Source organism: Phyllostomus hastatus, unplaced genomic scaffold, assembly GCF_019186645.2.
Source record: "Phyllostomus hastatus isolate PE091 unplaced genomic scaffold, TTU_PhHast_1.1 phas_contig_40, whole genome shotgun sequence".
Taxonomy (NCBI): domain Eukaryota; kingdom Metazoa; phylum Chordata; class Mammalia; order Chiroptera; family Phyllostomidae; genus Phyllostomus; species Phyllostomus hastatus.
The window spans coordinates 70,302,076-70,327,199 of NW_025333872.1; the positions used below are offsets into that span (position 1 = coordinate 70,302,076).

Genomic DNA, 25,124 nt, shown 5'->3' on the forward strand with positions numbered 1-25,124 from the left:
CTACTTTTATTCCTTTTTCTAAAGAAGTTGAACCATGAGTCAAATGTGAATTCATTTCTTTAGATTATTTTCCAAAGACATTGGATGAGCCACCCATTTTGGGGGGTTAATACGTATGCATTCTTTAAAAAATTTCGCTTTGATTTAGGTACTTATTTTTATATATGTCATATTTTTGAATGACAAAAGGCATTTGTCTTATTTATGTTTAAGATAAATAGAAATGGGTTTACAGGGAATTATGTGGCTTGATTTATATAAATAATGTTTTAAAAAATTGCTTCCATTTGATTTGGGAAATTTTTACTTTTTAAAGGATGCTGACTTAGCAAGAAATGCCATAAAACCCATTGAAAGAGTCCTGTCATCTACTTCTGAGGAAGATGAGCCGGGCGTGGTGAAATTTTTAAAAATGAATTGTCGATACTTCACTGATGGAAAGGTATTATGGCAGTGTACTTTGTTTCCTGGTCTTGGAATCTATGGAAAACTAAAGCAGGTTTCAAATTACTGAAAGCAGTCTATATTGAATTCACTTCCCCAAAGTTTCAGCATAAGATTTCCCAAGTGCCCATTAATTTTCCGCAGTTGAATGCTTGGCACTTTACTTATTGAGGGGAATGTGATCATTGAGTAGAAAAATGCTTTTTTTTTTACCCTAGATTTATCATTTTTAGTTCTTGGCCTACAAATTATTAGGGAGACAGCATAGTATATGTTTAACACAAATGCTGGAGTCAGACTTGCTGAATTTAAATTCCAACTCTGGCATGCATTAGCTCTGAGGCCATGGACAAGGTATTGAAATTCCCTAAGCTTCCATTTTCCTCATCTGTAACATAGGAACAGTAATAAAAGTTAACTAGTAGGGTATTGTAATTAAAAGGGAAAATTCATGTAAACAACTGAGTATGCAACCTGGAAAATGGCGTGTTCTCAACCCTTTTGTTGCCAAAGATGCTGGTATTAAAATGTGGTGTGCTGTTGTGTGTTTAGTTTTTTGGTTGTTGGTGTTTTTTACAAAGAACGAATCCAACTTTTAGCGACCCTCTGAAGAAGGGGTTGTGTTGATATAGAGTGAATTCCTGTTCTGATAGTACAGACTTGCCATCGAGTCTGTACTATCCTTTATTTTCCAAAGAAAAGGAAAATGCAGTATTGAGATTGACTTATAATTTTTTAATCGAGAGCAAATAATGCTTGAGATGCAAACATTTCTACACAAGTTATCACTGAAGTCATTCAGAGTACACAGTGAAGTATTGACCTAAATGGGGCCATCTGTATCCTGTGCTGTCTGGCAGATAATATGCTTGGGGCCACCAAGATCTGTACTATAAACTGGCCGCGCTTTAAACTTTTAAGTTCCTTCCAAACTGCTGGGTTTTGCTTTTAATTTCCATAGTTCAGCTATCTTCACTTCTGCAAAAATTTTATATTCCTGTTTGTGTCGAATTTTCCCAGATGTAGGCTCTCTAAACGTTTTAGAGAGAAATGTGAGGACTGTTCTTTGGCACCATGACTTGGAGACAGCTGCTATCTTTGCAGAGTCCCATACCTTTGCCGGACACGTGGTGGATATGTACTGAGTGAATTGTAAACACCTGGTTCTCAATTGGGAAAGCATCTGGGACAGCCCTCTCATTTTACAGACAGGAATTGGGGAATCTGAGACTTCTATGTGTAACGCAAGATCCCAGCACAGTTACACTTTTGTAGTAGCAATGCTAGAACCGGGCATGGTTGATGGCCACAGGGAGTCCAGTCTGTCTTCCCTGCCTCACCACACAGCACTCGACACTGCATTTCTTCAGCCTGTTTTTCCAACCTTCTTAAAGAGGATGTGATTGTCATGTAGGATACTGTGGTTCACCAAAATCAGCAGAATGACACATGAATTCATTAAAGCTCCTGCAGTGGTTGCTTCCTGCCTGTAGTAATTCTGTCCTGTCCATTTGTCTAACAGGGTGTGGTCGGTGGTGTCATGATCGTCACTCCTAACAACATCATGTTTGACCCTCACAAGTCCGACCCCCTGGTCATTGAAAATGGGTGTGAGGAGTACGGCCTCATTTGCCCCATGGAAGAGGTGGTTTCCATTGCCCTCTACAATGACATTTCCCACATGAAGATCAAAGATGCCTTACCATCGTAAGAGACGCTTCTTGTTTATCAGAAAAAGGTGGGGTGGTAGGGAGAGGTTCTTGAAAGAATTAAATGCAATTAAAAAGTGAGAGCGTTGGCCAGAAGCAAGAGGTTGTGTGGAGGTGAATTTGAATGTGAAAGATTTGTGCACTAAATTTAAGAAAGTAGAAAAATGAGAGGGAGTGGCAGTGATAAAGTCAGTGGCAGTGATAAAGTCAGTGGCAGGGAAGGGTTGAACATAGGGAAATGAAAGAAGAAATGCAAACAAGTGAGCACAGAGAAATGATATTTCTTTGGTTTATTTCTTTTTGAAAAGCAATGCATATTTTAAATGAATTTATGAAAGAAGAAATAAAATTTTTCTGAAAGAATCTTAGTGTTTTTCTCTCAGTTTAATTGTTAAGCTGAGTAATGTTCTTTATTCAAATTTTGGGATAGGCTGTCTTCTCAGCTCATGTCTCCCCTCGGTCCTGCACAGCACTGGGCAGCAGCCACTGTCCCTGTGGCCAGACTACTACCTTAAGTGGCATGAGGAGGGCGTTATTCTGGGTTGTTTTGTCTCTGAAGTGTGGGTGAATGTTACTTTAGTCCTGATTGGCTTTGCCTTATAAAACTGAGTTAGTTAGCCCTGGCTGGCGTAGCTCAGTGGATTGAGTGTGGGCTGCGAACCAAAGTGTCGCAGGTTGGATTCCCAGTCAGGGTACATGCCTGGGTTGCAGGTCATGACCCCCAGCAACCACACATTGATGTTTCTCTCTCTTTCTCCCTCCCTTCCCTCTCTAAAAACAAATAAATAAAATCTAAAAACAAAACTGAGTTAGTTAGTAAGTTAGGTAAGTTAGTTTTTTTTTTAAAGGAATTTCCCCATGAAGAATGAGAAGAGGGTTAAGAAAGATCAGGGAATTGATTTCCTTGTAGGAATAATCTGGTTCTTACTGTCATTTTGTTAATTTGCCTGTTTCTATATATACTGTAGTAGGAAATCTTTAGAAACCCTTAGTGATAGGAAGGTAGTGAGGTAAAGCTGTGGAAAGGGAACCTGCTCCTTGGAACTCATGAAAAGGAGGGAAGGTAACTAGGGAAGTAACTAGGGAACCACAAAGTTCTTGGGGTTTATCCCAGGAGGTTCCCCTGGACTGTTATAGTCCTCAGTATCTGATCTACTTGGCCCTTACCCAACTCCAAGCCACTGAAGCTAGCACTAAACATGGGTACTGACACAGTTTCTAAACTCCGCTGGAAGTGAGAGGTTTAGGAGATAGTCCTGTGCAATGATTAGGTCCGGAGCCACACTCATGGGTTTCTCCAGCTCTGCCACTTATGGCTTCATGACCTGCATGAGTTAATCTCAAACCTGAGTCTTCTCATTGCAAAATGGAATGAATAGTATTATTCAGCTTATATAGCGCTACTGTAAGAACTAAGTGCATTGATATACCAAAACTCTTAGAAAATAGCCTGATATCTAATAGGGGTAGGCTGTTATTGTGTAAACCTTTAATTCATATCTGAAACTCTGTTCAGTGTCATGGAAGTCTTGTAATCCTTGCGGATCGAGGCTTCTAATGCATCTTAGTGTATGAAGAGGAGTGGGTCCTGGGCTTCCCCTTGAGGAGCCTGCAGTCTGCTGGGTACAACAGACAGGTGGACAGAAGCAGTCAGTCGAAGGCCCTGTACACACAGAAGTGTCCATAGCATTCCATGAGAACCAAATGAAGGAGTGTCCTACTGCCTTGGAGTCTTTGATGGAGGCAGAGAAGAGGCAGTGAGGAATTACTTTTGGAAAGAAAGAATGAACATTGTGTTCTCTGTGGAAAGAGGAAAGAAGATAATAGGTAAAGATATAGTTGAGGGTGGCAGTGCATGATCAGGCAAATAAGGGCGTTTCTTGCCTCGTGACGAGTTCTAATGGAATAATACTATTGTGTGTCTTCAGTTTAGGATGTTAAGTATCCTTTTTAATAATAGAAAGGGAAGATACATCTTTACAGAAAGATTTCTCTCATTGTGAGATTGTGTTTAATGATCTGGGATACAGGGCTAATGGCATACCTGGGAGAGACGGAAGAGTTAAGAACTAACTGGCTACTAATGTGATGAAATTATTTCAGACCCATGCACTGATTCCTGCTTTTGACACAGGTATATAAAGACTTTTCAGTCTAATGAACAACATATGCACCAGTGAGCAGAACAAATTATATGAGTGCAATCAGTGTGAAATGCACTTAGTATTATTGACTTCAGAATTTCATCACTTGTTTAAAAATTGAAAATTGATTAACATGTTATTATTACTAAAAATTATATGGGAAAATAAGAACTATAGATTATCTAGCTGCCATGTGCAAATTGTGTGTGTGTGTATAAAATCTCTCCATCTTCAACTTCAAGCTTTGTATTTTTTGTGTAGGACATTTTATAACTGCAGCTGCCACAGAAAATAGGCAGGGAACAACTGAAAGGATTATTGATCATCATTAGCTGCCTGGCTGAGTCCAGAAAACATTCATCAGCAGCAGATTCGGTTGACACAACTATGTACTTTGCCCCAGCAGTGCTTGGCAGCTGCAGTGCAGAAAAAGCAGATGACTAAATTAACCTCAGCTTGGATTGGAATGAAAAACAAGGAGGGAGAGGTAGACAAGAAGGCAATACAGGAGGCTGATTAGAGGCAAATGTATTCCTTCTGAGGGTCGAGCTAAGTAGATAAGGAAGTGATGAGAAAGGGGTTTGGATGTTCATGGAAGAAAGTATTCCTTATTAACCAAATATGTGAAAAGTTAGGTTTCTTTGTTGCAGGCCTTTTATAACCTTTATGTGCCAAATTAAATTTTGGGCCCTAACATGGAATTTATGCCAAATTACACTAATTCATTTGAATCTAGGATATGATCAAGCCTTTTTAGAAAAAAAAAAGTATTTCTGAAATCTGAAAATGTTATTTTCAAAAAGGGTTTTTCTGTCTCTGTTTTTAACCCAGTGTGAATGCTAAGGAAAGTGAAAACATGGATTACTCCAGATATTTCCAGTCTTGGTTTAAGACATATGTTTTTTGACTATCTTAAATTTGGGAGAACATATTTAGTCAGTATTTTTATATAACTCAAATATGAGTAGTAAAGAAAAAATTGACTGCAGCCCAGGTCAGGAAGTTTTAGCAGATAAAACCAGTTGCCCGTTGCCATAAAGTAAAATGATAACTGTTATAAAATGAAAGAGTTAAGAAATTTAGGTATTATAAGAGCTTCTTTGATTTACATCTCTATAAATTTTTAAGTTATAAAATGGAATAGGCAGTATATGCTGTTCCAGTAGTAATGGAAGCTTCTTCTTGCTCTCTGGGGAATAGAAGGATGTTGCTCATTGGAAGCATTAGATCCTAAGTCATGAAACCTGAAACTAGGGTTCAGGGCCAGTCACTTAAATGTGTAGCTACTAAATCTATGAGTCATTCAGAATTAATTACCGGTAGTTGGTTTCTGTACTACATTATTAAAAAAAAAAAAGCTTTTCATATCTAAGGAATTTTAGTCATAGTACTAAGATGTTTCCTCTGCTTTGTCTTTTCCTTCATGAAAATCACAACATCATTTCATCACTAAAAGCTGGTAGTGACAGCTCTGTGTTCATAAATGACTGCAAACACCATCCATGTCTCCTAGCAGGATGTGCAGCTTTCGCGGTTCTTTGTTTTGCCACTTCTGGTTGATTTATGTTTCATTTTGAAGTTAATTTTTAAATTTAATTTTCTTATTCTGAAATCATTTACCCGTTAATTTAAGTTGTGGCATATTTATGTTTTGGTTTTTGGCTTGATTTTGTTTTGGTTTTTGCTTTTCCTCCATTTTGTTTTTGGTTTTGTTTTTAACATTCCATGTGCACCCACCATTTTTCCCTCAACAGTGACCTACCTCAGGATCTTTGTCCTCTGTACAGGCCTGGAGAATGGGAAGACCTAGCTTCAGAAAAGGATATCAACCCGTTTAGTAAGTTCAAATCTCTCAGCAAGGATAAACGGCAGCCGAGTGAAGAGAGAACTATCACTTCAGATTCCAAATCAACACAGCCTTTGGAGAAATCAACAGAACACACACATACGAAGCCCTCGGACAGCTTGGTGTCAGGAAAGTTAAAGGACCTGGAATCCTCTGTGGAGGCCACCAGTGTATCTACCACAGCAACCGAGGTCAGCAAAGGACCTCCTGGCACTCATACTGTGTTTAAATCTATAGCCAAAGAAAATTCCCTTTTAGGAGGAGAAGATGACTTTGTTGACTTGGAAGAACTTCCTTCTCAAAATGATAGCAGAATGGACAAAAGAGACACCTCAAAGGAGTGCCTTTCTCTTGACCCAGAGGAGCAAAAGAAGGCTAAGGCACAAATCAGTTCTGTTATGGAAATGCAGGTGCAGTCAGCCCCGGACTTTTCAAGAACAGAGAGTGATGCTGAACTGAAGGGGGCCCTAGATTTAGAAACCTGTGAGAAGCAAGATGAAATGCCGGAGGTGGACAAGCAGTCTGGCTCTCCAGAAAGCCAGATGGAAAACACACTGAACATACATGAAGATCTAGATAAGGTTAAACTTATTGAATACTATCTTAATAAAAACAAAGAAGGGTCACAGTTATCGGATAACTTGCAGGAGACAGAATTAAGTGATAGCAAAAGTATCGAGCCAGCAGGAATAGATATCACCCTTAGTAGTTCTCTTCCCCAGGCTGTTGAGCCCCCAGCTGAGGGCAATAAAGACCCCGATAAAAACTGGGTGAAAGAAAAAACACCCCATCCCCTGCAACTAGGCTCTTCTACAGAAGAAAATACGAGTAAAGAGCCTCTAGACGACTCTTTGGGATCTGCTCTGGACAATAGCTGTCAAGGCGCACAAGTGGATAATAAATCTGAAATCCAGTTGTGGCTGTTGAAGAGAATTCAGGTGCCCATTGAAGGTAAGCCACTTTGCTTCAATGTCTTTATCTTCTGTGGTATGGTCACCCTTCTTAAACGTGCACATGTGATAGCACAACTAGTACGATCGTTTGAGAACAATATTTTCTCAATAGAGCATGTCTTTACTTATATGTTAATAATTGGAAAATACTAGCAATATATGGTATCTAATTTGAAACTTCAGATGGCATAGATTTTTTAAAAAAAAATCTTTTCATCTTTTAAGTAACTCTCCTTTTTTACCTTGAATTTCTAAATCTAAAAGAGTTTCAAATATGTTTTGAAGACATTTCAGTTCTAACCTGTTACATTATGGTGTGATTGGGTCCTCCATATCATTCATTAAGAGTATTCTTGTAGCTTGTCACAATTTCCCACTGTTTGGTATTTTCTGGTTTTTATGCTTGTTCATAATTCGTAGCCTCTCATGTGATGGAGACCAATCTGAAATGTCCCAAGCTTTCTCCTTTTGTGTTCTAGAAGGTCTGAAAAGTGTAATTAGTCCCAACGTGATGATGGTGTATGATGTTTCTGCCATATGTTTTGACTTCTCATCACTGAGAAGGGATTAAACACTGTTCTTGGTAAGCTGAAAGGTTTTACTGTCACCAATATTGTCACTATTGAAGATATTTTGCATATGTGATTCAGATATACTTCCTTCAAAAGAAGAGAAAAGCAAGACTCCACCCATGTTTCTGTGCATTAAAGTGGGAAAACCAATGAGAAAATCCTTCGCCACTCACTCTGCAGCCATGGTCCAGCAGTACGGCAAGCGAAGGAAACAGCCCGAGTACTGGTTTGCTGTCCCTCGGGAGAGGTGAGTGTGGGCTAACACGGAAAATCTGTTGGTCAGTTAGAGTCTAGTTGCATCTTAATTATTTTTACTTAATCTTAAAATACTTCATTTTATCCTTAAATAAGAGAGTTCTCATGGACATTTTAGAATTTCTAGAAGAATATTATTTGAGTAGCTACCTGCTGAAGGGTGGTTTCAGTCTAGCAAATTGGAGGTCATCATTGGTACTGTGTGCGAAACCACTTTCACAACTTTCTACGCAGTTGAATTTTAAATGAAAGAAGACTTAGATATTTTCAGGTGCCGGTAATTGGAAGTGCTCTTCTGTTGAGGAGCAAGGAGTTCTGTGGAGCAGATCCGAACCCCTCTAATGCTGGAGAGAAGCATGACTGTAATTTTTAAAGTGCTTATTGTTCTGGGGAACTGAAGATTGCTTTGGCCTCATGGAAGGAGTATCTTCGACTCAGCAGCTTGAGAAACGTGACATGAGATCATGTGGGTGGGCTCCAGGGAGGGTATCCCTCCAGAGATTTGCATTTTGAATTACCAACAAAGAAATTTTATTGGTTGTATCACAGTCCAGGAGAGCACGTAGTGCATAGAAATTCTTCAGCAGTGCATCACTGAATTCATTTATATAATAAAAATAGGAAACATATTTTTAGAAGAAATTATTTTCCTTTAGTGTATGTGGTAGAATAAAAATGGCTTAAAAAAGGCCTTACAGTTAGTTTTCAAAATTGTTAAACTGACACATACTTCTTTTTCCTGACCGTTCATCAAACATCAGCATCTGGGCAGGAATTCTGGCACACACCTGCCAAGAACACACACTCAGTGAACTTCCTTAAGCATGAATTACTAATAATAAAGCAAAATTAAATTCCAAGCAAGGGTACACTTTCAGGCTGATTGGTATCCAGAATGAGAATTCTCACGAGGGATTGTCTCATTTTAATGAATATAGTTTAATTTGAAAAACAAATGGGACTTAAAATTTTGGAAAGAGTTCATTGGATTTTAGTTAATGAATTCACTAGTATCTTTTCACTGTCTTAGACACACACCTATGTTAACATGAACATTAAACATAATTTGTTTTGTATTTATGTCATATACACCTCTACCCATGCCTGCGACCCCCAAAGCATCTCATTGAAACTTTAATCTAGGGATATTGTGGAGACAAAACAAAAATGTGTCTGTTGTTATTATTTTAAAATGTTTCCACAGAAGCAATGTAAATTTGTTTAGTCCTATTAAAATCAGAGTTTGAAAATCAAGTGTTGCAGCCAGACAATACCTTAGAGATTGAAGCCAATTCCTGATTTTGTAAGCCAGAACGACCAAGCACTGAAACATTCAGCCGTGTGAACGTCAGGGGTCTATCAGAAGAACTACCCATCACATACAGCATTTTTCCCCTTGGAAAATGTATTATTTATAACATGAGGAAGGGGAATCTTCTAGAATAATTATAGCAACCTCACACATGTAGTTAATTTTACTGTCATTCTTTAACCCAGAAGAAGTCTGTAATGCTGAAATAGTACTTCTCTTTGACCTTTCACACAAGTGATTTTTTGTGAGCTATTTAAAGTAGGTCACTTGTTGAATTCCATTATATTGTATTTTATAGTTAGTGTCCTTTACTTATATGCCTTTGGCTAGCAAATAACCTGGCAATACTTAGTTTTCTTTCTTGAACTATTAAATAACCAAAGATTGTCTGGGAGGCATCATAGCTCAGTGTATTCATGATGGATTTTTTTGTGTATATGTTTGGAATTTTTTTTTTAATTGCTCCTTTATATATCTCCATTTCAACCCACCCTAAAGGAAGCCACGCTGCAGCTTAAGATTGAGAAAGATGGAGAAATCTTATAGTTAATTCCCACTCAGAACTCCAGGTGCACAGTAAGAAATAAGAAAAGTTTATGTTTATTTTTAATTTATGCAATTGTTTAGTACTTAAGGCTCAAAAAAGTCCTTAAGGAACCAAGAAGTAGCATGCAATGATTTTCTTACTCTGATGGTGATTTCTGGATTCCCTTGCTAGAAGAAACTAAGCATTTCTACTTGCCTTTCTGCTTAAATAGATCTTTACATGCATTAAAGTTTCAGCAGCTGAGTTCTGTCCTAGCAGTGGCTCCCTTTCTAGGTTACAGTGTCCTCTCATAGACCTTCCAGACATGACAACTTATTGTCATCTACTCATGCGCCAAAGCTCCTTGTCACAGGAGAACAATATTTTGGTGTTGACATAATTTTACAAATGGTTTCACTATTCCTCTTTATGCTTCTTAAAAATCTTTGTGCTTTTTTCTTTTTGTTTTTATTACTAAGAAGTTAATTCTACCAAAAATATCCCCTCTGCATTTACAGTGTGCTCTCTAGCTTGTTTAACTCCATCATTGAACGAATAGTGCGCCGAGTGAGAAAATGGGGAGGGCGGAGGGCAGGGAAAGCGTGGATGGGGAGCTGCCTGTAGTCTGTGTCTCCTTTCCTTTCAGTGCAACACTTGTTATCAAATTTTAGATCCTAAAAATTAGAGATAAAAAGCAGTTTAAACCTACCTAAATACATACTATTTTTATTTAACTCAGTTGAAGTTGTCAAAAGATCTAAGACAACCGTGGATCCAAAATGCTTCTAGTTCTTCTTGCACACTGATCCGCTGCTACTTGAGACAAGACCACTTTTGCTGAGGATTAAGTGTATGTCGACTTTAAACCTACCCTGTTTCCACTGCCACTTGTGGAATCCCGGTTTTCTCTTCAATCATTGCAAGATGACAGTCGTATGTTTGGGAGATTTACAAAGTGTCCAGAACTTGGCATAAACCTGGGACATCACAGGTTTTTCAGATGCTCACTCCTGATGCTAATTTACACATGAGGACAGTGGGTATAATTCTACCTTATTTTAGTTATCTATACAGGATTTCTCAACCCTGGCACTATAGACACTATGAGCTGCATAATTTTTTGTCCTGTGTGTAGTAGCATGTTTAGCAGCATACGCAGCCTTTATCCACGATGCCAGTAGCACCTCCCCAGCTGTGACAGCCAAAAGTGTCTCCAGACATTTACAGATGTCCTCTGAGGGACAGAATCACTTCAAACTGAGAACCACTGTCAAGTATTGTACTGTTAGACCAGGGCCTACACACCATCCTGAAAGTGACTATGAGCCAGAAGAGCCAAATCATGTTGGAATTTGCCTACTTAAAACTTTATTGTATTTAGACTTTCAGGCAAGATGGAGGCATAGGTAAACATGGATCACTTCCTGGTACAACCACATCAAAATTACAACTAAACTGTAGAACAACCATTACCCAGAACTGTCAGAACTCAAGTTGAATGAAAGTCTGACAACTACAAAACTAAAGAAACCACATCTATCCAGGCAGAAGACATGGATACATGGAACAGGCGGGTTGCACACCCCCAGGTGGTGGATAAAAATTCAGGGATAAAAATTCAGGTGGAGGGATATCTCAGGTGTGAGGAGTCCCAGCCCAGCACCAGGGCCCCAGCCCAAGGTTACAAGTGCCATAGAGATGAGTCCCCATAACTTCTGGCCATGAAAACCAGTGGGGTTGGAGTTGAAGAAAGTAACTACTGGAATTCCAAGCAGCACCTCTTAAAAGGGCTGCACACGGACTTACTCAGACTTATCCCCTCTGAGCTCCAGCACTGAGGTGGCTGCTTGAAAGGCACCAGTGTCATATGGGGAGGAACAAAGTGCCTGGCATTAAGGCAAGAGTTGGGGGACAGCTTTCTCTAAGACACAAAGGTGGTTAAAGGCCATTGCTCCTTTTCTGAGCCACAGAGCCAGAAGGTGGAAGCCGTATCTGAGACTCCATTAACCTGGCTTACATGGTTGGCTCTGCACTGATGAATCCACCAGTCTCCACCCCACCAAACTCATGGGCTTACCCAAGCTGTTAACAGTGGCTTTTCCATATTAATGGCTGGTCTCAGCTCAGGCTTCACATCTTCCTAAATCTTCTCAAGCAAACAACAGCTAGCCTCAGTGAGAACCCAGCACCACACCTCTGGCTAACTGGCCCTACTACTGGCACTAGCATCAGCCAAATTTAGATCACAGTTTGACTGTGATCTGGATATGGAGAGCATTCTCATGGGAGCCTCCAAACCCAGCACAAGTAACAGCTACTTGCAGATTGCTTGGTAGCTCATGCTGGGCAGCCCTAAGCAGAACACAGGTGGTGGCTGACGCTGGCCTACATTTTCTGGGGAACTCCAGAGCCTTTGAATCCAGTGGACAGCTATGGACCACATGGGATCACCACAACCCAGCCCCTGTACAGCTGATCCTCCATGAAGGGTAGAAGTTGGTGGTCAGTGGTCACAGCCAGTCCTTGCAGCTGACTGGCCTGGGTAAATCCCTCCCCTTGGCCTGTCAACAGCGATCAAGGCCCCACTACAAGAGGAGGGTTTACTCAGTCCACATGAAGGGTGCACCTTGAATATCTAGCCTGGGTGAAAGAGGAGGCTGTGCCACAGAACTCTACAGGACATATTACATTAGGCCATGCTACCAAGACAGGAAGTTATAGCAGATCTACCCAATACACAGAAACAAGCACAGGGAGGCTGCCAAAATGAGGAGATAAAGAAACATGGCCCAAATGAAAGAACAGATCAAAACTCCAGAAAAAGAACTAAACAAAATGGAGATAAGCAACCTATCAGATGCAGAGTTCAAACACTAGTGATAAGGATGCTTAAGGAACTTAGTGAGGACCTCAGCAGCATAGAAAAGATCCAGTCAGAAATGAAGGATACACTAATTGAAATAAAGAACAATTTACAGGGAAACAACAGTAGAGTGGACAAAACTGAGAATCAGATCAATGATTTGGAACATAAGGAAGTAAAAAACAACCAATCAGAACAAGAGGAAAAAGAACCCCCCCCGCCAAATGAGGATAGTGTGAGGAGCCCCTGGGACAACTTAAAGCATTCCAACATTCACATCATAAAGGTGCCAGAAGGAAAAGAGACAGAGTAAGAAATCGGAAATCTATTTGAAAAAATAATGAAAGAAGGCTTCCTAATTTGGTGAAGAAAATAGACATGCAAGTCCAGGAAGCATAGAGAGTCCCAAACAAGATACAAAGAAGCCCACTCCAAGACACATCATAACTAAAATACCAAAGGTTAAAGATAAAGAGAAAATCTTAAAAGCAGCAAGAGAAATGCAGCTGATTACCTACAAGGGAGTTCCCATAAGACTGTCATCTGATTTCTCAAAAGAAACTTTGCAGACTAGAAAGGATTGGCAAGAAATATTCAAAGTCATGTAAAGCAGGGACCTACAAGATTGCTTTACTCAGCAAAGCTATCATTTGGAATTGAAGGGCAGATAAAGAGCTTCCCAGGCAAGAAAAAAACTAAAGGAGTTTTTCCTTACCAAACCATTATTTTATGAAATATTAAAGGGACTTATTTTTTAAAAAATCAAAACTCTGAACAATGAAATGTCAATAAACACATACCTATCAAAAATTGAAATCTATAAAACAAACTAAAACAAAGAGAGCAGAGACAGAATCATGGATATGGAGAGCATTTTGATGATTGCCAGGTGGGAAGGGTTTCTGGAGAACAGGTGAAGAGGTGAGGGGATTAAGAAGTAAAAACAGACAGTCACAGAATAGCCACAGGGATGTGAAGTAAAGTACAGTATAGGAAATGGAGTAGCCAAAGAATTTATGTGTATGACCCATAAAGATAATTTAGGTGTAGGGATTGCCTAAAGGAGTTGGACATATTGGGTGGAAACTTTATTATATTTGATTATATTCACAGTATTTGTTCATCTGCATTTTCCTTTACTAAACCTAATACTTTTTATAAATTTTATGAAAATTTATAAAATTTTATAAAATTTTATTATAAATATTAATTATATATTAATTTATAAATATTAATATTATATTATAAAATTTATAAAAATTTATTTTTAGCTTCCTTATTAATCTATACTTTTATAACTCTAAAAACAACACTAAATATTTTATCTGGAAGGTAAACCTATACTGACAGAGTGCTACAATCAATAAGGTGGTTGACAAGCGTTAATTTTTGCACCTTCATTTTGCACAAGAGCTAGAAGGTATCTGAAGTAGAAGAGACAAAACTGTGCCCTGCCTGGAAGCGGGGGTGGGGGGGGGGTGTTGGACTGCCCTGCCCTGGCCAGTGAAGCAATGACCCTCAATCAGGCAGTGATGAAGGAGAGTCCATAGGAACTGTGGGCCCTTTTACCTGTTTGAAACATGATTTCTTAATTTGAAAAATGGGTCATGGCAAGAGTTAAGTAAGTAGATCATATTTGAACAAACAGTGATTGAGTGCATGTGCCCTGTCAGGCACTGGGCTAGTTGTAGAAAAGTAAGACTAGGACCCTACCCTGAGGAGCTTATGAAGAGTTCCTAGGCCTCTCTAGAGACTTAATATGTATCGTATTCCAAAGATTTGGATACTGTTCTGTATAAAAAAAAATTATTATATATTTTTTCTTTCTTAACTTTAAGAGATTATTACCTTTTCGGCACCAATAATTCCTTTTCAAATTAAAACTTTCCCTTTTTCCAATTACTATGTCCTATTAATCTCTGAAATATTTTATAATAATTGATTTCATATTATTCAGCTTTTTAAGTAAATAAGATGGAAATGGCATTAAATTTCAGGAATTATGTGGAATCTGCCAAGTCATGCATAAATGTTTAATCTAGGCTGAATTAATTGGTTAGTGTGATTTGGGTAATAAGTAAGCTAGTAAAAAAGGGAAAGGGGAGAAAAAGAGCGTATTTAAAAACATCTTTTAAATAATTATGCTAAGATAATTTCAGCAATACTTGAACACACAAATAAGTAAGGGGAGTAGACAGAATCTGCTTTTGCAATCTGCTTTTTCCCTATTTATAAGTCGTACACATTTTCCATATCAAATACTGTGTTATTTTATGTACATGAACAAGATAGTTAGTACCCCCATCATGTGTTCCTGTTGATTCAATCATGTTTCCACTTTGGATATTAGGTTGTTCCAAATTGTTTGCCATTATAAGAAATGCTGCATTAAACACCTTTGTAAAATCCTTCAGGTGGTTTTACCAAGTCAGAGAATATTTTTAAGGCTTTTAAATACATGTTGCACATGAAAGTGTGTGGCATTACACCACCAGAATAATAATGCCCTTTTTGCCTCATGCTGGGAAATCTAAGTAGTATGATTCTTTGTCATTTTGGTAGATGAAAAGGGAAGCTAATGTAGCTTTACAAATGTTTTATTTTCAAGTTGAGTGAGAGCTTCTTCTATACCATTTGTTTGATATAGTCAGTAATGGCCTGAGGGTTTTTATTCTACATGATTTCTTTAGTAATCAATTTATTTATATCTTGATGATATACAAATATATATTTTATTCTTATTTCTAAAATACCATGTTTCTCTAATCAGCTTCTAATTAAGATCAGCAAGCACTTTGATTTATAATGGGTAGTTATATTTTGTGCCCTCCTACATTTAGAATAAAGTCATTGTACATGTTAAATTTATGCTGTTTTAGAAAGCATAACATTTCCTTAGAAAGCATGATATTTTCTTACATGTCAAGAATAATGAAAGTTCCCAAGCACTTTAAAATAGTTAGGATTTTTTTATGCTTTCCAAGTTAAAATGAGTAATGTACCCAAGAGCATACAAGTATCTGACCTTTTAAAAGGTGCTGCCCATGGTGTACAGCATATAGATATTTCTCAGATCCAGTTTGTGAGCAGTAGCAGAGATTCCTGCAGTGTGTATACTCTTCAGAGTTTGCCCCGGTTGCCCTGCCCAGAGAACGGAACCCAGCGTTCAAGGCCCTGATTTTTAGGAAGTGTGCCTTTTCTGTGGGTCAGCAGTTCCCTCAAAGGTATCCAATGGAAATATCCTATAGAAAAGAATAAGTGTTCATAGTTAAATATGTTCCATAGTTAGTTCTTAGCTCTGTGTAAATAGAGTTTTGTGCTCATAGTTCCCTTAATATACCTTCATAGGAATTTCTTGGTTTTATTTTCTTTTCTTTACAATTTTTCCTGTTACTGGTATGGTAGGATATAATTGATTTTTTAAAATTTTATCCCTAATCACATTTTAATTTTGAGATTATTTGGTTATCTGTATATATATATATATATAGTCTTTATTACTTTATATATATATGTATTTAAAGACTTTTTTAGTCCAAACCCTGTTGGTTTTCAGTTCTTTACAGTAGTTAGTGTAAATTATGATTTATTTTCCCTTTTCACATTGCTAGCAGTAGCAACCATGCATCCAAAGACCATGTGTGTAACTTTTTTTTGGCATCAAAGCTACACCGTTATTGTTAGGAGTGGCAGATCCTAGTCAGGAGCAACCTTTTAACTCTGTGTTTTCCTTTTGTCCTTAAAAAGTATTCACTATTAGTTTTGGAATCTTTAGAGTAAAACCTGGAAATTGTGAGTACTGAGCTTTCTGTGATGGGCCATTCATTTGAAATCTAATTCAGTTTTAAACTAGGACTTGAAGCTTCTTTGGACCCTGATATAATTCTGGTACTTGAATTGCAGCTTTATAGAAAATGCATCAGATTATTTGGGTTGAGAACACACCTTTACAAAGATGCTTCTGTGGTATCTTCACCATCCAAAGTAGGATTGTCACTCTTAAAAACTCAAAGGGGAACATCAAAGAAATTAACTCACCTGCTTGGTTATCTATTTCTCCAGTTCTAAGTCAGAGAGGGCTAAGAGGGCAGGCAGGGCACTAAACCAGTGCCCTCCTGGACTCTGTGCCAGGCACGGCACTCTGGATGATTCTCTGCACGGGCTAACCCAGTTAAGACTCATGATAGTTCTGTGAGGCATGTGCCCTTATCCCCCGTTCACAACTGTAGAAACCACTTTGTTTAAACTGGTGAAATATCAAATCCAGGGTTTCTACTCAAATCTCTTAGATTTCAAACCCCATTCGCATAACCAGATACCACAGCAGGTGGTTGAAAGTATTAATTATGTCTTTATTTAGTCCAGCAACTTTCAAAAGGCACACTGCCAGTATCTAACTGTTTCATCAGGAGCAGTGACTTCTTTTCCCTTAGACTGTCTAATTTAAAAAATGACAACCACCAACACAACAGCCGTCTGGTGTGAACGCCCTGTCTTAAGCCATAAATAACAGAGTGGTATCTTATTGGTCATGTCACATAAGGTTGTATCTGATTGGTTAATTCTTGGTATTAGAAATCCTTATATACAAGAACAGGCACTTGATTTCTTAAAAAGTCACTTTTGAGTAAAAAGGGTAGGTACTTACTTTTTTTGTAAGTCAATCAAAATTCTACCTTTTTTGTCAGATTGGAAAATAATATATTTCTGATGTGCTGCAGAATTTTAGTAATAAGTTTATGTGTGCAATGAGATGAGGAAGGTTGACAACAGTGTGGTAAGTGCTGGGGGAGGGGGGTGTAAGGGGACTAAATGGTAATGGAAAAATACACAATAAATTTTAAATCAAAAAAGAAAGAAAGAAAAAGGTTGAGAATCACTGACAGATCACTGAAATAGAGTGGGAAAGGAATCCTTCCTATCCTCAAAGTCATTTCTTGGTTAATGAGGGAATGAAAATTTGCAGCATCCCTGAATTTATTCATCTCTTTGGATTTTTCTGAAGTATCTTTCATCTCACTAAATGTGTTTCAGCAATTATGGGCAGAGGAGGTGACTGACATTTTATGGATGATACTCCAGGGGTGCTTACTAACTGAATGGCAAGTGGTCTAATCAGAACATCGTGTGGAAAGAGCTCCACTAAAATGTCCTTTCTCTGATATTAGATGTTTTAGCTTAGTTGCAGGCTGGTTCTAACATTGGCTCATTATTAGAATGACCTTTTATGGGCTGCAGTGGTTATCTGGACAAAAACTAACAAATGTACAAAATTTTGTTCTCTGAAGCTAGTATCGAAAGATCCAGTTATCTTATGTTACTCGACTCTTACTATCAACACAGCACCATGTGCTTCAACACAATTTCCTTTCCTCTAGTTCCTCCACTTAAAATGTTTTTTACCTTATGTCCACAAAAATCTTGTAAATGGTAGTTTAATCTTGTCACCTTGTTGCAAAAAAATGTCTTCAGCCTTCAGGATTAAAGTTTAAACCCCTTGTTAGTTTTTGAAGCCCTTTGCACACTGGCCTCCTTTTCTAGCTTTTAGTCGATCTGCCTGAATCTGCAGTTTTATTGAGATTGGTTATTTTATGGGTTTTACCCAACACGTCTAGGACCTTTGTAGCCTGGCACATTTTTTAAATACTATACCTCTAAACTTGAGGAGTTCCCCTCTCTTTTCTACCTGTATAAATTCTTGTTTCTTGAAACAGTATACCCTACAATGATCTCTCCATAGGTTGGTGGTCACAGTCCTCTCCCAGCCTACAAGGGTCTGGTGAGCAACCCATATGCAGAGGCATTGGCAGAAGGCTTGGAAGTCTGGCAGTATTTTTCCTCTAAGTAGCAATCCATCTCAGTTTCCAAATTCTGAAATGTTCCAGACTAAAGCCTGTGCAGAAATGTAATGTTTCATAAATATGAAAATGTATCGAATTAACGAAGAATTCATGGCTTAGATCAATGGATGCCAAAATTAGCTTTGTAATCAAGTCATATAGCAGCCTTTGAACATTCAGAATACTTAGATCCTTCCCTAAACATCCTGATGCTTTGGATTTGGGCTAGAATGCTAGAATCTCGTAGTCATTCTCCAGAAGGTGATACACAAAGGGGCATTATTTTGTTATTGTTTTACTTTAATGTTCTAGCATTTGACATCATTAACCATCCCCCATTTGACACCCCCTCTCCTTCTATCATCCCTGCCCAGTCTTTCCTTCCTCTGTTTCCTCATTAAATGTTTCCCTTTAAATGACCTTCTCTCTTTCTTACTATATATGCAATTGCCTGCACCTAATTAATTCTTTCTTATATGCCTATCATTTAAAGCTTAGAACTTCCTGCTGTGCTCCAAGCATATGTGCACCTAGTCGTCTTCAATGTTGGGACCACCCGTGGCTCAGACAAACACAAGACATATCATGCCCTATATTGGGTTTTGTGTTTTCATCTTTGTCCTTTCCACACTCCCCAGAACTCCTGCCTCCTGCTTTCTCCATCATGGTAACTGGTACCATGACTGTTACCATTCAGTCTGCGAAGCCAGAATGTGGGCATAAGCTTGCCTCTCAGTCATCTCCCCACATCCATTGGGCAGTCACCACATCTAGCTTTTCCTTATCCATTTAACATCTTTAGGATCTCTTGCTCCTATTCTGACCCTTCTGTGGATAACTAGCTGTGTCTACATTATGAAATGAGAATCAGACTTCTCGCTGGTTGCTTGGGGTGCCTGACTTCCCCTTTTACCCACCTCCCTTAAGGGCATGGGTTCAAATGTCTCCTCTAAGAAACTTCCTCTGCCTGGTTTAGATGTCCCTCCACTGCCTCTGTCATAGCGCTTACTCCACTCTCTTACAAATGTGGACTTTTTATGGCTTTTTCCTACTGGACCATAACCTTCTGAGGGCAGTGATCAAGTCTAAGGACATTTGTGTCCTAGAAACAGGCCAGGGTCTACTATATATTATATGAATATATAATATATTCATAAAGGTTAGTTGGATGGGTGCATTAATAAATTAGCCTATAAGTCTAAATAGAGAAAAATGTTTAAATAACTTAGCCTTATAATTAAAATAATGCATACAACTTATATAACTAGAAAAATACAGAAAAGCAAAAAGGAAATTAAAAGCTCATAATTTTGTTACATAAAGCTAACTACACTTTATTTTTGTAGCTTCTTGGCCTTTTTTCCTATGCATGGATGAATATAATAATTATACATGCATACATATACACTATTTTGTAAACTGCTCTTAGTGAAGAATATCTCTGCCATCATTCTACCTGTGTGCATTTAGTGAGCATGTATTACTTTTGTAACAAGAAGTAAAATCCTAAAAAAGGAAATTGATTATCCTGTGAAACTCACTTTGCAATAGGAAGATGACTGGGTTCTAAGTACCATCATGAAGACCAAGCAAAATGCTGTTAAGAACATTGTCCTTAGAGAGAGAGAAAAAAAGATAAATTAAAGGAATCTCAAACTGGCCCAGTTTCCCAACATGAGATCTTTAACCATGGTTAATGCTAAATTTTCTGATTGAAGGTCATCTGGCTTTTAATGGAATTAGGACTAAATTGAAGTCTAAAATGACTGTCATTTTTAAGAAGACGAGAGTGTGGAATAGTCTTTAAAATACTCTACTTTCTAGAACAACTTAGACCCTACGTAGCCAAACCTAGTATACCTCAGAATACAAACTATATTCTGGAAAGCTAATTTTAAGTGTCTCACACCATTATGTCGTACTGTAATTTTATAATGATGTTTTAAGGCATGTCACTAATAAAAAAAAGACCTCCACAGCAATCCCTAAAGGAATTATTTTTCTCTCTTTGTGTTTAACACAAGCTATAAGTTTTGGGAAACTGCTGGACAAATTTAAGTTATAGGATTATTAGTTGCTTATGTAAATATTCACACTTCTCTTTTTTAATACTTTAAAGTGTTTTAAAGCAATATTGCTTCCTTCCATTCTTTTCCTGGTAGTTTTACCTTTTTTTTTTTTTTATCCACTTACAGTTCTAGAAATTCCTCATTACCTTCCAGAAGGACCTTACTAGGCAGCCACTCTTGAGTAACTTCACTAACCAGCTTTGGCAAATGCCTTGAGTTAATCAGTGACTCTGGCCGGACCTGCGCTCATGAAAAAGTAACCCCCTTTATAAGTGAGCTAGCTCTTCACTGTGGTGGCCGTGCTTTCTGGTGGAGGAGTGAGCGCCAGCACTTCGGAGAGTAGCTTGTCCATCTCTCTTTCCCATTGCAGGAAAATTCATCCCTGCAATGGGTGCTGCACACAGCGTTTGGGAGTAAGTATGCAGAAGCCATAATTATTGAAAGCCTAAATGCCTGTAGAGGAATGGAGGGAGGGAAGCTCCCAGGCAGTGTTAATTACCAGCTCTAGGGAATGGCTGCGGAGAGTCTCTATACTGCCTTCAACCGGGTGTTGCTATGTGGGAACGTGAGCCTGGGGTTGCTAGGGATTCCCATCATTTTCAGAAGCCAAAATAAGAATTGTGTCAGGTACCCCAAATTTTTCAGTAGTAGCCACAGTTTAAGTTTTTTAAAAGTAGTATTCAGTCCACAATAAATGCATCTGCCACTTAGTCCAAGCTACGGGCTGCCAGCCGTAGGTCTCCATCATTGGTATTCATAAAAATACTTAATTTTTACTTAGTTTTGAGTGATCCTTTTTTTAACTGTAACTGTTGTTTTTGATCAATGAGTCTCAAGAGAACTTTCCCATTATTTTTGGTGAAGTAGACATAGAAGCATATTTAGTTACATACTTTGTAAATAAAATTTTCTTTTTTTTACATTTTTCCAACTTTTATTTATTTATTTATTTTTAATTATTTCTCTCTTTTTTAAAAGATTTTTTATTTATTCACTTTTAGAGAGGGAAGGGAGGGAGACAGAGAGAGAGAGAGAGAGAGAGAGAAAGAAACATCAATGTGCGGTTGCTGGGGGTCATGGCCTGCAACCCAAGCATGTATCCTGGCTGGGAATCGAACCTGCGACACTTTGGTTCGCAGCCCGCACTCAATCCACTGAGCTACGCCAGCCAGGGCTCCAACTTTATTTTAAATAAATTATTTTAGCTTAATTTAATATGAACAAACACCTTTTCTAAAAATCAGTACAATAAAGCTTTCTTTTTATAAGGCATGGTAAGACCCTTTAAGAATGGATTTATACCTGGGCACCACTAACCATTGGTTTCATTTGCAGGGGTGTCCAACCCATGGCCCATGGGCCATGTGCAGCCCAGGATGGCTATGAATGCAGCCCAACACAAAATTGTAAATTTACTTAAAACCTTTTTTGCTCATCAGTTTTCGTTAGTGTTTGTGTATTTATATGTGACCCAAGACATCTCTTCTTCCAGTGTGGCCCGGAGATGCCAAAAGGTTGGACACCCCTGCTTGGGGTTGCAGAATATTGAATCTGGAGAGACTTTGCAGGGCAAGGAAAAATGATCTTTTTCATATAAGGACCCCAGGACCATTGATGTGGGTTTTAAAACGTGGTTGCTTTCTGATAACGACCTCTGTAGTGAAGAGTGCTTTGTCCTATTGGGTTTCTGTGGTTGTATCAGAATGGAGCCTGAGGAGGTGTTAGACTGGAGTGCGTTGGTATGTCTTTAATTTATAATCAGTAATGCAAGTGAGCAGTGGGTCCAGCTGCATGCATATATATTTTAGTACTCTCTAGGTCATATTCTATCTCTCTCCTTTCCTTGTTTTATTCTTTCCCATTCTCTGTGCCATAATGTATTCTGAAGTATGTTTTTTTAATGTCATAACTGTTGAATTGTTTAATGGTTTCTGCTTATGATTTTTAAATTACATGGTTCTTTGGAGGTTATACCTTATTCAGTATAGATAGCCCCAATTTTTTTTTCTTACCAATCACTTGACTTTTGATAAGACAGGAACTGCTTTCTGGGTCATTCTGGTCAAGTTTGTTGGTTTGCATGGTAGCAAGTCTCAGATAATCACAGAGAAGGGGCTTTCTAAATGATCTGTCCAAAAGTAGAATGAACTTCCTTATACATTTGATGCTCCAAAAACCTACATAGGTTTTTTTTCATTTTAGAAGCTCAAAGAGATTAATTATTAATCATTGCCAGCCTAAATGCCTGCAGGAGCCCGATGGAGGAACTGCGGGAGGGCCACTGGGAGGCAGTGTTACAGACCTGCTCCAGGAAACAGACAGAGCCTCTGCACCCCTCCGACCAGGCGTTTCCCAAAGTGTCCAGCTGGGGACCAGTAGCACCAATCTGGGAGTTCAGGTCTTTAACTTAGAAATGTGTACTTTTTTTTTTTACTTTACCTCACAACTGTGTTAGAAAAAAACAGAGGAAAAAAAGGAACAATAAATTACGTCCTACTATAACTAGTAGTCTTGTGTGACAAAATAGACTGTAATTATACCTAACACTCATACACCTAAAGTGTGAATAGTAGACTAATGTTTTCCTCCAAGCATCAACTCAGGTTTTTTACCACGTCTTATTTATATTCCTCAACCCTACAGCTTTGTCAGTGACAGGCTTTTATAAAAGAGGGAAGCCAGGAAGGACAGTGGGACCGACCAGAGAGGAAATGGTGAGGCACATTGGTTGAGACCACGAACTGACCTGAGGTTGTGGCTACTTTCCCCCTAACGTGCTGTGTGGCCATGGGCAAGTTAATCTGTGCAAGCATCTGTTTCCCCCTCCGTTAAATTAGAACGACCTCCGGGGGTTCCTATGGGGGATGAGCTCGCCCACGCGCTACATGAAAGTCAGGTGTTGCTCTGCTACGATTTCTCACGCAGTCTGTAGGGCTTTTCTGCCTTAGGGAAGGCTGCTACCTTCCAGGACCATCTTTGAATTTCTTTTTCAGAGGTGGCAAAATAGAGATTTGTAACTTGAATTAGGTGCTTCCTTTGGGGTGAACCCTAAAAAGAGCCTGTATTGATGTTGAAGACCTTTGAGTTCATGAAGAAATCTGATTAAGCTCAAATTTGTAATTGGACAGAAAATCCACACAAAGCCCGAGTGCCAGGTTTTGGCAGTAACTGTTGCTGGATGGGTTCGAACAGGCTTGCACCTGGAGGAGTGGGTCCAAGCTTCTCCCCATGTCCACTGCCACGTCTGTGCTGTGGCCTTGATCATCTCTTGGCTGGATCACTGTTGTGGCCCCATGAACAAAGCCTTTGTTTGTAGTCAGTTTTATCTTCTCCTGACCTTCCCTGCTTGGCTCCTCGGCAATCTTGCTGAGCCTCGGAGCTGGCCAGGCCCTCCCTGCCAGAGCCCTGGGTGTCGCCTCCCCAGTGTGGCTCAAGCTTCAGCTGTTCGCACGCGTCCTTCACAGACATCCCCCTGTCTGCATACTTGCTGCACTTCTGTGCGCTTCATAGTTGTCTTTCAGGGACTCAAATCCCCTTTTTTCTTAGCCTTTTCCTGAGCAGTCATAGCTGTGAAGTCAGAAATATAACAGGCTAGTTGTACTTACTACTGATATTCTTTAAATATGTGTGCAACTGTCAAACTGTGTCCCTCTGGGTGTCCTCTGAATCCCTGGAGTGGCCCCTGCCATACTTTGGGAAGCAGTGGCTTCAGGGTAAGGTCCAAGCATTTTATCCTGTGCCCAGGACTTTCTGTGACCCAGTGCCCCAGCCTCTCTGGCCTTCTTTCTCGTCTCCCGCCACTCCACTAAGTGAAGAATAAATCTCACTCTTTCATTCCTCCTGTCAGGAATTTCTCCCCTGTCTGACGAGTCCTGCCCAACACAGTCGGCTCAGAGGTCTGTTGGCTTCTGTGGAGTGTTATCAAACTGTGTGAGGAGGTTTTGTTTACTCTCCTCAACCTGAGAACTCTGGGGCAGGGCTGGGCCTCCTGTGTCTCAGCAGTGCTGTACCTGTCACAGAATTCCCTGTCAGAAGTCATCAGGGACCCAGTGCCATGGCCCTTCTTTCTCCCTGCCATGTCCAGCTTGACCTCCTTCCGGCATCCCCCTGCTCTTACACTGCCGTGTCTGGTTGCACGTGTTGTCCCTGGCGGAATGCCATCTGCCCTTCTCCCTGTAACTGGCTCTTCCTCTCCTTCAAGACCCACCTTAACCGCGACCCTTGGGAGGCCTTTCCTGACCCTAGCCTGAGCTGATTCTCCCCTGGGCTTACCTTTGGCATCATTCTTTAAGAAAAGGCTATAAAGAAAAGAGGCGGCAGCATGAGCACAGGGGCCAGAATGGATGTTGGAGCAGAGATACAATAGCATACGGCTGGAACAAAGAGAACGTTTTGGGGATTGGCACGAAACAAAGCTTTTAGGCAGCCCCAAGGAGTTTGAATGTCTCATTAATCCTATGGGGAGTTCTGAGGAGGATTTTACATTGCAGGGTGAAGTGATCAGACTTGCTTTTTATAAAATTGCATCTACTTCTCTGCCATTTCTTCTTGGCTTCCTTCCAGGACCACTTCTACTATTTCCTCCTTAAAC

At 39.3% G+C, this 25,124-nt stretch overlaps 1 protein-coding gene across 2 annotated transcripts in view; it reads left to right on the plus strand.

Moving 5' to 3' along the window:
* NCOA7 (nuclear receptor coactivator 7) overlaps window positions 1-25,124 on the plus strand; it is a 134,789-nt gene that overhangs the window by 82,747 nt on the left and 26,918 nt on the right. Inside the window, exons 7-10 of one of the 2 annotated variants that reach the window (XM_045842746.1) lie at window positions 317-442; window positions 1,967-2,151; window positions 6,052-7,094; window positions 7,747-7,915. In XM_045842746.1, coding sequence (XP_045698702.1) covers window positions 317-442; window positions 1,967-2,151; window positions 6,052-7,094; window positions 7,747-7,915 — 1,523 coding nt within the window. The remainder of the gene's footprint in view (window positions 1-316; window positions 443-1,966; window positions 2,152-6,051; window positions 7,095-7,746; window positions 7,916-25,124) is intronic. The other variant, XM_045842747.1, reaches the window with a different exon arrangement.